The 12,582-nt window shown below is 37.2% G+C and overlaps 1 protein-coding gene across 1 annotated transcript; it reads left to right on the forward strand.

The window, feature by feature from the left end:
* Positions 1–529: 529 nt before the first annotated feature.
* Positions 530–11,315, forward strand: LOC110105146 (mitochondrial inner membrane protease ATP23-like). The gene is made up of 5 exons (XM_020834529.2): positions 530–700; positions 810–934; positions 10,320–10,457; positions 10,627–10,710; positions 10,926–11,315. The coding sequence occupies exons 1-5, from the start codon at positions 592–594 to the stop codon at positions 11,058–11,060; spliced, it is 591 nt and encodes a 196-aa protein (XP_020690188.1). The 5' UTR covers positions 530–591; the 3' UTR covers positions 11,061–11,315.
* Positions 11,316–12,582: the final 1,267 nt, after the last annotated feature.

Raw genomic sequence — 12,582 nt, forward strand, 5'->3', positions numbered from 1 at the left:
TATTTATAAATAAATAACTAAAAACTAACAATCACATAAAAAATTAAGGACTAATCAAACTAATATCAATCCGATTATTCATTAATAGAAAACTAAGAGAAAAATTATAGATGTTGTCTAAAATGATTGCATAAAAAATAACACAAAAAATAAAATATGATAACAACAAGAGTGATCACAACTCGTCACTTTTAGTGAAGCAAATTCTTTGTACAATTTTAACAAGGATGGTAGGTCGGTGACAAGTAATGAGCAGGTGCTTTCACAGATATGCAACATGAAGAATCATCGAGAGCGAAATATACGAAATAACTCTTGGTAAATATGAATAAAAGGGGTGTGAAGATTTCCATTTATGTATATCTTAAGAGGAAGAGGAATAAAAAAGGAGTGAGATATATGATTAGAATTTAAGCTATTGGTAGTATTAAGATTAAATGTGGGAAAAATCATAAATCATATATGCCTTTTTTATTAGTAATATAAATATAGATAAGGCTTTTGATGCATATATGTAATTCCATTTTGAAGGACCGTGAAAAAAAGGCGGAGCTATTTTTTCCCAGCCGCCGAGAGGGAGTTTGAAGAACCATGGACGACGGCAATTGTGCTCAAACGAGTACGACATTCGAGTCGGAAAATTCTGCCGTCGGAATGTCACAGGAAGAGTGTACGAAGCGGATAGTGAAAAGCCTCAAGCGTTAGTATTGCTTCTGCTTTCATATTTTCTCTCTTTGCCATGTTATCATGATCAAGCTTGCTTTGTCTTTGATTTTGATCTGCTTTCTTATTTGCATGATTTCTTCCAGATCCAACTGTAAGGTTTTTGCGGAAGCACATGGAGCAGGCGGGATGCCCGGTGTGGGTGAAGCTAATCTTGGCGGCCAATTGCAAGAGAAAGGGAATCGCCGGAGGCTATTCCACTGGTAATGGGGTAATGAATTTCACTCATTTAGTCTTCTAGTACTATAGCATGTTTTAACAAGGGCTTTGGGTTGTGCAAAGCTACCAACTTTGCACTTCTCGACCTACTTGACATTCCTACTAGGTCATCTTGGTGAAAACACGAGGGCTTATTGTTTTGGATTTGTTATTCTATTATACATGTCTCCACCCGTGGGGTTTTGATTTCCTAGTCAAACACTTTTTCTGTTTAAACCCGTGGAGTTAAATCAAGTGTGCTGTTTTTCTTATGGGTACAACTAGGAATGTGTCATGATCTCAGTAATGGAATTCTAGTTACTGGAATTCCATTCCTGAGATCATGACACATTCTTAGTTATATATATATCTTATGTATATTGGAACTATGCAAAAAGATTGCTTGAATCATAAGGGATTGTTTGGCTTACAATAGAGGTTGGAAATGGATGGGGATAATTATAGGATTGTAGTAGTTTGAAGGAGAATGGTTATGATGATGGTGCGTGGTTGGATTGTGGATGCAAGCCCCAAAACCGAGAGCTTTTAAGTTTATGATAATGGAATTTGTAAGCAAATCCAAGCACTCCTAGTCTTGCCTCACTGGATGGTTGTGAAGATGATTGAGGAAGGATGTAATGGATGATGAAGTGAATGGAGGGGAATGTTTATTTAGTAAGAATAAGGAAGATAAATAGGATAATTCACTTGCTTTACCCCAAAGAAGCAATGTAGGTGAAAGCCACTAAGAAAATCAGTTAACTATGGAATTTGGCTACCAAGGCAAATTATTACAGAAAGAAAAATTACAACATTGATTTTCAAATCCTAGTTATCAACTAGGACTTGAATCTTGTGATTTGTCCCTTCATTACTTCTTGTGCTACATCATAAAATAGATTGAAAAACCGAATGGGTTCATTTGGTTTCAGTTTGGTTTTTTACCGAATAATAAAAAGGTTTAGTTTTCATTTGGGAAGTCAATTCAATATGTGATATACACATTTATTGTTTTGTTGTTACCAAAAATGAAGAGTTGGTCTTAAATTTATTACTTATAAGAAAATATCAGACTTCTAAGCTTTATTAGTGTAAATCAAATATTTTAAACCAATTTTTTTTCTAGTTAAGCTCCTCCGATAAGGTTAAAAACTAATACGAACGATCTTCAACCTTAATTTGGTTTTGATTTGCTATTTCATTTAGTATGAAATTATGAACAGGTTGGAACCTTAAACAACCACATGACAGTTTGTGATTTTATTGTCATGGATTGGAGAGCATGATAATCAACTTACAAGCTTCAAATTTGAGTGTCATGTGCTAATTGTTCATATATTGCATATGCAACTTACACACACATGGCATGTTACTGCTAATTGTGTTTTTCTAACATCTGCGGACTAAGCACATATAATATGTGTAAATTTTCATAGGATTGAATTTAAAGTTAGTTTCCTTTCATCTCTAAGCATTTTCCATCATAAAAGTTGTTGTGTAGCCCACTGAGGCATGAATATTTAGTTACAAATCTATTCCTGTTGCTTCCTCTGTCTTCTCTTATTATTGGTGTAATGGTCCTTGCCCGAGTATGACTTTTCTCTTCTCACTTCTATTGCATCTAGTGGTATTAGGATAGGAATTATCCTATTCTTTGAACATGATGGAAAGCTTTTGGACTTTCAAAGAGAGAACATCAATCAATATGTTTATTGGGGTTATTGTCCACAAAATGAAGGTATATATCTTCAGTTCAAATAGGTCAAGTACATTGAGGTAGATATTTATGAGGTAAGCATGATTGGTGAATACCAGTAGTTTTCAGATACTAATGGATACAACCACCATCAATCATCAATGTAATAGGGACTTTACTCTTGGAATAAAAAAGAGTCTATGGCCACTAGAGGAAAATGGATCATTTTTCAAGGCAATAAAGAAAGAATGTTTGCCATACTTGTAGACAATCTTTCTTTTTAAAGCACCAAATGTTGGTTTTTAGTGTTCCCCAGAATCGTGAAACTTATAGGGGAATTAGCAGAAGGCATTCGATTGGGATATTTATTGTTATTGGCAGATTTTTATTTTTTATTTTTTAGGAAAAAACTGCTGATAGTTTATTGATAATCTTCCGCCAAAAAAATGTTAGTAAGCTAGAAGTATCAATGATTTTTTTGTATTATTTATATTGGTGAATTCCAGTGGACTTCTAATGATATTGAATACCCGTATATTTTCCACTTGTAAGTTGTAATTTTACAATAAAACTAAAGTTACTAAAAGTTTATATATTGTTAAAATTTTCTTAGCTATTTTAAATCCTAGTCGTTCTAACTTTATAATGACTGCTAGAAGATATGCGAGGAAAATCACTATTATCATAAATAAATATGTATATCTATGTTTGGGTGTGTGAGGAGGGTGAGAGAGAGAGAGTGATGTGTTAATATGATATTTAATATTATTAGCCATTGGAAATGTTTCCTAATTGAAGAGGGAAGATTGAGGCGGTGGGCTCCGAAAATTCGGCCCCGGCCTCTGCCCGCTTGCTTTTTTTCGGGGGGAGTTTTAACGGAATTAGGTTATGGGATAAATTTTGGAAGACAGATGAGTTTGTAAATAAGACACTACCTAGAGATTTCGCCCTCATTTTGCGAGGACTTTATGATCTGAGTTTTGCTTTCCTATAGACGCAAGCCCCTATAGTTAACTACTTCTCCCGATCACGAGAGAAAACTTTTGATTAAGGCTAGTCATCAATCAGATACGTTGTATCTATAGATACGTAGTATCAGGCGTATAGTACAGGATAGGCTTGGATGCTTGGAAATGGTTGAGAATTTAAAGATTTGATATTTTAAATTGAAAATTTCACCATCTTGCACTTAAAGCGAATGATGGGGGAGTAGATGATGGACCCGATCAAGATCCCATGGTTCCGTCGTCTCGGGCCATCGTGGTCCCTGGTCTACTTAGTCATAGGAGGTAGTCAACCTAACCTGACAGAATGATACTTATCGGAAATCATGGGTTGCTTTGTCCAATAGTACCTTGTAGACCTAGGGTGGATGTTTGTCTAAGGGGACAAATTTAAATCTACCTTAGCTAACATAGGACTTTATGTCCTAATGATCATATCCTATTAATTTATATATCAAAGATTTGATGATACTAAGGAACGTATTGACTCTGGCCAAAACTGCTATCTCGTGGTGTCATTTGGCGGCAAAATCACTCAGTTCAGAGGACCCCGGGTCAAAACCGTTTATCCTGCGGTGCTATTTGACAGCAAAATCGTCGGTTAGATAACACATACCACGTCTTTATTGGCATGAGATTATTTGAGAATGGATCCTATTGATATTTTCGACCAGGCATTAGCTCCATGTGAGTTGAAGTAAATTTCATTTTATCCACCTCAGCAAACTGTTATAGATGGTGGATGAATTTTTGCTTTAAGTTATCGGATGGATGATTTCAATTTTAAATATCTAGATTTTCTTTTTGGATTCTTTGGAGCTTTGAATTTCGTAGGTATTTGGGTGGCATTTTGAATTATTTAGAGTGGACCCCTCCGGTTGAGATTTACATTCAACGAGACCATCATCGGGGTATATGGGGCCATTCTTTGACTAAACCTTGTCTACTCTATCGGGCTGTCGACAGAGGATCAGGTTTCATAGGTTTTATGCGTTTGTGAATGAATTTTCTTTGTTGAAGGCCTTATATGAACGTATAAAATAGATATTCCGGTCGACGCCCTGACCGTATATCTGTTTGATAATTCGAGCCGCGTCGATTACTATATATTCATATAGGAGGATCAAGCTCAAATTATGTTCATTTTTGAACCTGCGCAGCATCTCTAGATGTCATGTATATACCAATAACATGCTCGCCAGGGCCCATGCGGGTTTTGTGATTGCACTTGTCCTTATGTGTACCTATGTGTATACATATTACGGTGTATGTGCAGGGATATTTTGGACATTTAATAGTTCTACAACATCCTGTAGAAGCTCGTATTTGATGTAGTTCTTCAGTATTTATCCATAGGTGATATGTTAAATGCACAATGGGTTTCCCACAATGGTCTGTAGGAACTGGTGTACATTGTGTATCCTCCACCTTTGAGTTATGTGTTATTATTAGTGTAAGCTTATGGGACCACTTGTCCATCAAGAAACTTGCAAGCCTCAATAATCTTATCCATCCCAATTCCAGAACTCGGTTGAACTGGGACTTGCTCACCGAATCTTTGAAGATACTGATTTGATTTGGCTTTCTCTTCTCAGAACTCATATAGAAATTTGTAGACAACACCTGATGCCTTGTACCTTGAAGTTGATGGCCAGTGTCTTAAACTAACAATCGCGGCAATCGAAGATACTTCGAACCATCTAAGATAGTTGTGGGAGGTACTCATTCCTAAAATAATTGTTGCAGTCTTTGAGATGAATAGCATGTATATTTTCCATATGTAATTGTGAGTTTAGGTCACAAAACTCTGCACTAATCTTTGATAACACATTTGTCAAATAGTGATCATTAGCTCCAGTGGGCATGATAAGTCCCTTACGTCAGTTTGTAGGTATTTGTATTTACTGCATGTCATCTTCCTTTGCTTGCAATGGATCGACGTATTTGCTGACCATTTGAATGGTAGTTGATCGTAGGAGGTTGCAATATCTACTACATGCTACTGATCATCACTCGTAGTTATATCATTATATCGTTGTTAATGGGCATCTATGCTTGCCACAATATTCTACCTCATGCATGTAGAGGATCCACATGTTGGTGATACGTTATCCATTATTGCTTGTGGATAGGTCCGTTGTATGCATCATAAGCTTTTTGTTCTTTCGTATGGGTAAGTTATGCTGCATGAGGATCTTCTAGTGCTACTCACATGCATTCACATTTGACGTAGTCACTTTATATTTTGTTTGTGGACAACATATTGGATATATAATGAGTCTCCTACAGTAGCTCGTAGGGGTTTACATTTGATGACAGACTTTTGTATCTTTTCATAGATGACACTTTGTATATGTGACAGGTCTCCTACAGTAATTCATAGGAGTTCGCATTTGCACCAACCTCTTCATACACATTGATTGATAGGTTGATTTATTCATTTGCATATCTCCCCATTATTGCTTAAGGATGAGAGCATCACATACACTATAAAATTTATGTCATCAACTCCTAATCTCATAGGTGATCATGCTTGCGTAATTGATATGGATGCTACACACCAGTCATCATCATCTATAGGTGACTTATGAAGTTTCAAGGGCTCCACATGCTTTCTTGTAACCAAGTCATTCATTTTTTTTAGTTCTTTCATCTACAAGTGAATCATGTTGGCAATTACAGGCTTCTTGATGCTTATGTGTAAGTTGAAGATTCTTTGTTGTAACATTGGACAGATCGTTCCACCACAAATTCTTTGTTCATGCTTCTGAGAATAGTTCATAGTCTACGTGATAATTTTATTCATTAATGCTTGTATTTTGACCAGTATGATGGTCTTTAACGTTCATTTAAAGCTCTTTATGTTGTTCTTTGACACTCATTTGTGTGATTAAGACCCTCCAGCATTTTCAGTTTCAATGTAATTGTACAGCTATCATTTTGAGATCCAGTTCACTGTTTAGTGTTAGGTGACATGCTCCCTTAGGTTCATTTTTGTTCGAGTCCATAGTCGAAACTCCTTGTGATTTTGTTGATTCAAGTTCTCTGTGGTTCAACTCAAATCTTTGTTTGAGTTCAAATGTTCAAGTTTTGTTCAGTTGATATTCAAATCAAGTTCAAGTTCTTGTTATTATATTCAAGTTTAAGTTCACTTTGTTTGATCTGAATTTGTAAGTTCAAGTTCTTTGCATTCAATTTGGTCCAGGTCCCTCGTATGCTCTAGTCCTTGTCATTTGATTCAAATCAAGTTCATTATAATTTGTTTGAGTTTGAGTTGCATAGAGTTTATTTTCAAGTTTTTTATATTTATTCAAGTCAAGTTCTCATTTCAAATAGATTCAAATTTCAATTAGTCACTTTCTAAAGCATGTCCTCTGTAATTAATTTTTGCAAGTTTAAGTCCCAATTCCTTATATCTTCAGTCCAGATTTCGGTAGCCTCCCGGTGTCTCCCCCATTTAGGGGAAAAAACCAAGAGGCAGCCTTCCCCTACACGCTACATGAGCGCTTCAGGTAAATGTCGGGTGCACCGCTGCGGCATTTTCTTCAATCCCCACTACGCTACATAAGCGCTTAGGGGTCTCTAACCACCTGCTGAAAAGAGAATATAATTGTTTCCCCGCATATAGGTACTTATTTTTGTCTCACTCATACTACAAGAGCGCTCTGGCGATTACCCATCTCGTCGCAAGCGCCGCATTGGTTTCCCTCCCCCCGTGCTACGTGAGCGCGTAGGGAGATCCACCGACTCGCCGTTAGTGTCGAGGATGGGATTTGGAACTGAACAAAGGGATCCCCTTCTCCCCTATTCTTCTTCTTTTTTTTTCTTCTGACGAATAATTAATTATAATTAATAAAGCTTAATTATAATTAAAAAATTAATTTTAACTAAAACACTTAATTATAAATAAAAATGATTAATTATCATTATTGATAATTAATTATCATTATTGATAATTAATTATCATTATTGATAATTAATTATAAATAATATCAACTAATTATAAAATTATAAATTTCTGGTGGGATGATGTAGATTACATTTTGGCTTTCACTAATCCGATTTATGACATGTTGAGAGAGGTTGACACAGATAAATCATACCTATGGTTTAAAATTGCGCAATATGAGGCTCGCCTTGAGGCCCGCCTTTGCGCAATTCTAGTAAAAAACGCCTCGATGCTTACGCATTGAGTTTTTTTTATGAGGCTTGCGCCTCAACTTGGTTGAGGCCCGCCTCGTCTCACTGGCATGAGGCTTATGCCTCATGCTATTTATATTAAAACTTACATAAATCTTGAAGTAAATACCCGACATTGGACTTTATAGGAGAGGAGGAAGGGGAGAGAGCAGTTCATCATAATGATAATTCAAATGAAGAACCCCTTAGTGATAACAGTGCTGATGACTTTTGAGTTCTTATGTGATATGTCATTGCTATTTATTTTTGGAAATTTGAATTATATGTTAATGAAAAGAATACTGAAATTTGGTAAAGATAGAATTTTGAGTTGAACTATATTTCATATTGTCTTATTATTGAGATATTTTGATTTCACTTCATATCTTATGCTTTTTTATGTTTTATATTATTCACTCATTAGTATATAAAAAATTTATCATTTTATATATACGCAATCTTTTGATTTTGAGGCTTACGCCTCAAAACGCCTTAAGACTTACGCCTCGCCTCATGAATGAAAAACGCCTCAATACCTGAATACGCAGTTTTAAACATTGCTAGGTACTACTCTGTATTTTTTTGGTATTTGCTCGGTATTTGCTCTCAGCGCAGTGGAAATCCTCGCCCATCTCAACCTCTCATCCTCCGCCTCCCCTTCTAACCTCCAACGCCTCCTCTCCAGCCACAACGTCTTTGCCGAACACCACGATGGCGTCGATCGCCGCTACAGCCTCACCGAGATCGGACGAACCCTAGTCGCCGATGACGATGAGTCCAACGGAGGCGTATCGTACGCACCGTACATGCTGCAGCACCACCAGGACGCGCTGGTGCGGGCCTGGCCGTTGCTGCACGAGGCGGTCCTGGATCCGGACGGGCCGGAACCGTTCTCGCGGGCCAACGGCGGCGTGCCGGCGTTTCATGGTGAGTTACTGTAAATATCGAGCAAATACCGTGTAGTACCTAGCAATACCGAGCAAATACCGAGTAGTACCTAGCAATACCGAGCAAATACCGAGCAGAGCAAATACCGTAGTACCTAGCAATACCGAGCAAATACCGAGCATATTCGTTCCGGGTCGGGTCGTCGGGCCGCGCGGTAAAGAGTAAGAGCACGTGGCGATATATTATAGGCTACTTGATGTATCTCTATTTCAGTTAACCTGAGGCAATAAAAATTCCACGACTAGCGAGCTCCCGTTGGCGCTTCCATCAAATGTCGTGACTTCCAATCCCACAAGAAGGGAACATCGTCGGGAGAGGGAAATCGAACAACCACGAAGAGGTCGCAGAAGCGTGCGATAGGGAGAACATTATCTTCACAACGGTGAGCTCCCGTCATTGCTTCTGATCAAACAGTTGTAGCTTCCGGTTGGGCAGGAAAAGGGAAGATCGTCTAAGGAGCGAAGTTGAACAACAACGATGGATTCAAAGAAGTTCATAAGGGGAGGAAGGAAGAATAGAGGAAGAGAGAGGCCGGAGACCTCATTTCGTTGGCTTTTAATGATGAGGCTAGGGCATGAGCCGTGCTCATGGGAGGAATGTCGAAGACGTGCGGAGGACTACGCAGAATGTCTGAGCCGCATGATCTGCTCAATTTCGTAGGATTTTCAACGTACATAGGTCGTGCGAGTCGGCGCCAGGTACAACATTTGAGCTTTTTTTTGTTATTCGAAAAAGGTCAGCAGAGGCTGATTTGGAGGACATTAATTTGGAAATATTTCTTGATTGAAGTGGGAAGATTTGGGGGATGATTTGAGGGTTGATTTGGGTGAGAAATAATTAACGAAATAGGGCATATTTGGGAGCAAATTGGCGGAGGGCTGTTTGGGTATTTGTCATTTATTGTATACTTTAAGTAGGGGATTTTTCCTAGGGTTAGGGGTATGTGTTTTTTTGCTAAAATTAGATCGTTTCTTAGGGTTTTTGGACTCTAGCCGGCGGCTATAGATTTGGGAGAGCCGGATCTTCCTCTACAATTGAAGATCCACTTGTAATTTGTCTTTTCTTTCATAAAACTTTCAATAAAAAAATATTTTTGTATGTTCTATTTCTTATTTTCTTGTATTTGATTTTCTGAAATTTCTGAAATCAGATTTCAGCCAGACTTTTCCTAAATTTCTGCAAGCACTTCCTATCACAATGATAAAATTACTTTAGTGCATTATGTAAGAAAATTGGATTTCTCATCCCATTAAAAATGCGAGTTTGAAATGTGGTAGCTTAGCTCTGTTTCTTCATAGAAGTTAAAGGAGCACAGCTGAACATCTAACTATAATCTGCCATCTTGTTTGGGGAAATCATGGCCACTTTCGTGAAAGCATTTCCATGAATTATTGTAAGTTGCTTAATTTTTGTCAGAGAGGTGCAATTCTTTAGTCTAATTGACTTTTGTTTTGAGTTTAATACATTGCTAGGATGGAATTATTGCAATATATCTGTAATGATGATGTTTCATGTAACACTTGTGATGGTTTTATTAATTGGTAGCTTACTCTTTATTCTTATCATTTCAGATCATAGTTTGCTGTAATCACATGTCTTACCAAGATGAGATTAGCCAAGTTCTTATACATGAACTTATTCATGCCTATGATGACTGTCGTGCAAAGAACATGGATTGGAAAAATTGCGCTCATCATGCTTGCACTGAGGTAATCCAAAACTTCTTGATATTTCATAATAATTATCAAAACAATTGCTTCCTTGAACTTCAATTTTACATGCAAATCATTCAAGCATTATGTGTTGGCATATGCGTTCTTATCTTGCCAATTCTCAAAGCTCTGCTATTATGAACTGCCTAAACAATATTCTTGATAGATCAGGGCTAACCATCTAAGTGGAGATTGCCATTATAAACGTGAATTGCTAAGAGGGTTCATGAAAATGCGAGGACATGAACAAGTAAGCTCTTTTTTTTTTCTATGTTCTCAGACTTACAGCGCATACTAAAAATGAACTTGAATCCATTTTATTCTCCAATGAAATTTTATAAAAACTCCCTTGCCTGCTAACTTCTCCTCCTCCCTTTTGATCAGAATACAATTTGCCTTTTCTAATTAGCATTTCTAATTGCATTAGATTTTCTAAGATTGATTTGAATGTTTGGCCATCTGAAGGAATGTGTAAAAAGGAGAGCTCTCAAGTCGGTTAAAAATAACCCATACTGCTCTGAAGCTGCTGCCATGGATGCCATTGAAACTGTCTGGGATATTTGCTATAATGACACTTCCCCTTTTGAAAGAGCCCCTTGAATGCATTTTCTTTCTGCAATGAAGAAAGTAAGAGCTTCTGTTATTAGGTTCAGTTAGAAGAAAATGATTTTTATTAAATTAGCCTAAGTCCTTACCCTATACTCAAATGATGGAAATGTAGAATGGAGACATACTCATTTTTTGGTGCCTGGCATGACCAGCCATTGGGTGGCCCTCTAAGAGGGGAAATTATTGCTTCAGGTCACCGGACAAAGCTTACGTTCGGTATTCACAGTACTGAGCTCGGTACTATGAAGTACTCGGTACTGAGCAGTGCTCGGTACTACTTGGCACTGCTCAGTGCTGTGCTCCAGTAATGTCTTGAGATTATGATAATTTTTCTTCCAATGCTTATGTCGGTTATGATTGTGGCATCTTGTTCATTTATATTTCTGTTGGGTACCTGAGGAATTAATTATTGGCCTTGGTTGCCATAACTGCAACTAAGAATGCTTGAAGGTAGTCAGTGATTCCTAATGGCCAAGTTGGTTGAAGTGATAAGAAGGTTGGGACCCTTATATGGGTTGTTATGATGGTTCTTGCATCTGGTTTTCTCGAAAGCTAAGCCTTTGGTCGGTGAAAGTGCGTTGGGCATAGACTTGGAGCAACTATAAGGCTTCGTTTGGGACGGCTTTCTTAATGCTTCTTAAAGTAGCTTTTTAGTATAAAAATTTTAATTTTTTTACTAGAAAGTTGAAGCCTAAGTCACCTTTCGTCTGTTAAAATATGATTTGATAGCTTTTTCTTTGCTTTAGAGAGCTTGAGGATTAAGTTTTGAGGCTTCTTGTCCAACTCTTTGTATGAGAAGCTTGCAACAAAGTATGACATCCTTGAAGTTATTAGGAGGTGACATTGTTTTAATGGTGTTTGATAATATATGAAGGGCCATCATAGCATTGAACCCATTGAGATGCTCCAGCGGGTCAGCTCTAATTGATGAACTTTGAGCTTCTATGGCAGTGGCTCCTCAGAGATCTCTATGATAAATGGTGTGATTAAAGGCGAGGAAATAATTTGGTTCCAATTGCATATTGGGATAGGGGTGTAAATAAGTCGAGTGGGGTATCTACCTAATTGAGCTAAGCTAGTTTAACTCTTTATAAGCTCGAGCTCTCGAGCTCCAGCGCGACTTGAGCTCATTTATTAAGCTCGCACCCTGGTTGTTAAAAAAGCTAGTCTCGAGCTCGGCTTGACTGCACGATCTCATTTTCAAAGCGACTCGATTGTTGAGCTCTATTAATTAGTTTAAAATTAAAATTTTCAAATTTTCTTAGAATTTTTATTTTTAATATAGAATTAATTTTAAAAAGTTAAAATATATTATATAATATTAATTTCAATTAATTTTTAAAATGACTCAATAAGCTTATAGGCCGAATTAGATCGAGCTCGTTTAATATATAGGCTCAAGCTCTCAATTAAGCTCAATTGATAAACTCATTAACAAGTTGAGCTTAAGCCCACTTACACCCTTATTTTGGGCCTTAACATTCCTGAGACAGTACGCATTACATATCCTTGC

The sequence above is a fragment of the Dendrobium catenatum genome, unplaced genomic scaffold (assembly GCF_001605985.2).
Source record: "Dendrobium catenatum unplaced genomic scaffold, ASM160598v2 fragScaff_scaffold_716, whole genome shotgun sequence".
In the NCBI taxonomy this organism is placed as follows: domain Eukaryota; kingdom Viridiplantae; phylum Streptophyta; class Magnoliopsida; order Asparagales; family Orchidaceae; genus Dendrobium; species Dendrobium catenatum.

What these genes read in the sequence shown, in the direction of transcription:
- LOC110105146 (XM_020834529.2), top strand. Translation starts at nt 592, where the DNA reads ATGGACGACGGCAATTGTGCTCAAACGAGTACGACATTCGAGTCGGAA. An exon ending in GATAGTGAAAAGCCTCAAGC is followed by an intron (nt 701 to 809) that starts GTTAGTATTGCT and finishes GATTTCTTCCAG; the next exon opens with ATCCAACTGTAAGGTTTTTG. An exon ending in CTCATCATGCTTGCACTGAG is followed by an intron (nt 10,458 to 10,626) that starts GTAATCCAAAAC and finishes TATTCTTGATAG; the next exon opens with ATCAGGGCTAACCATCTAAG.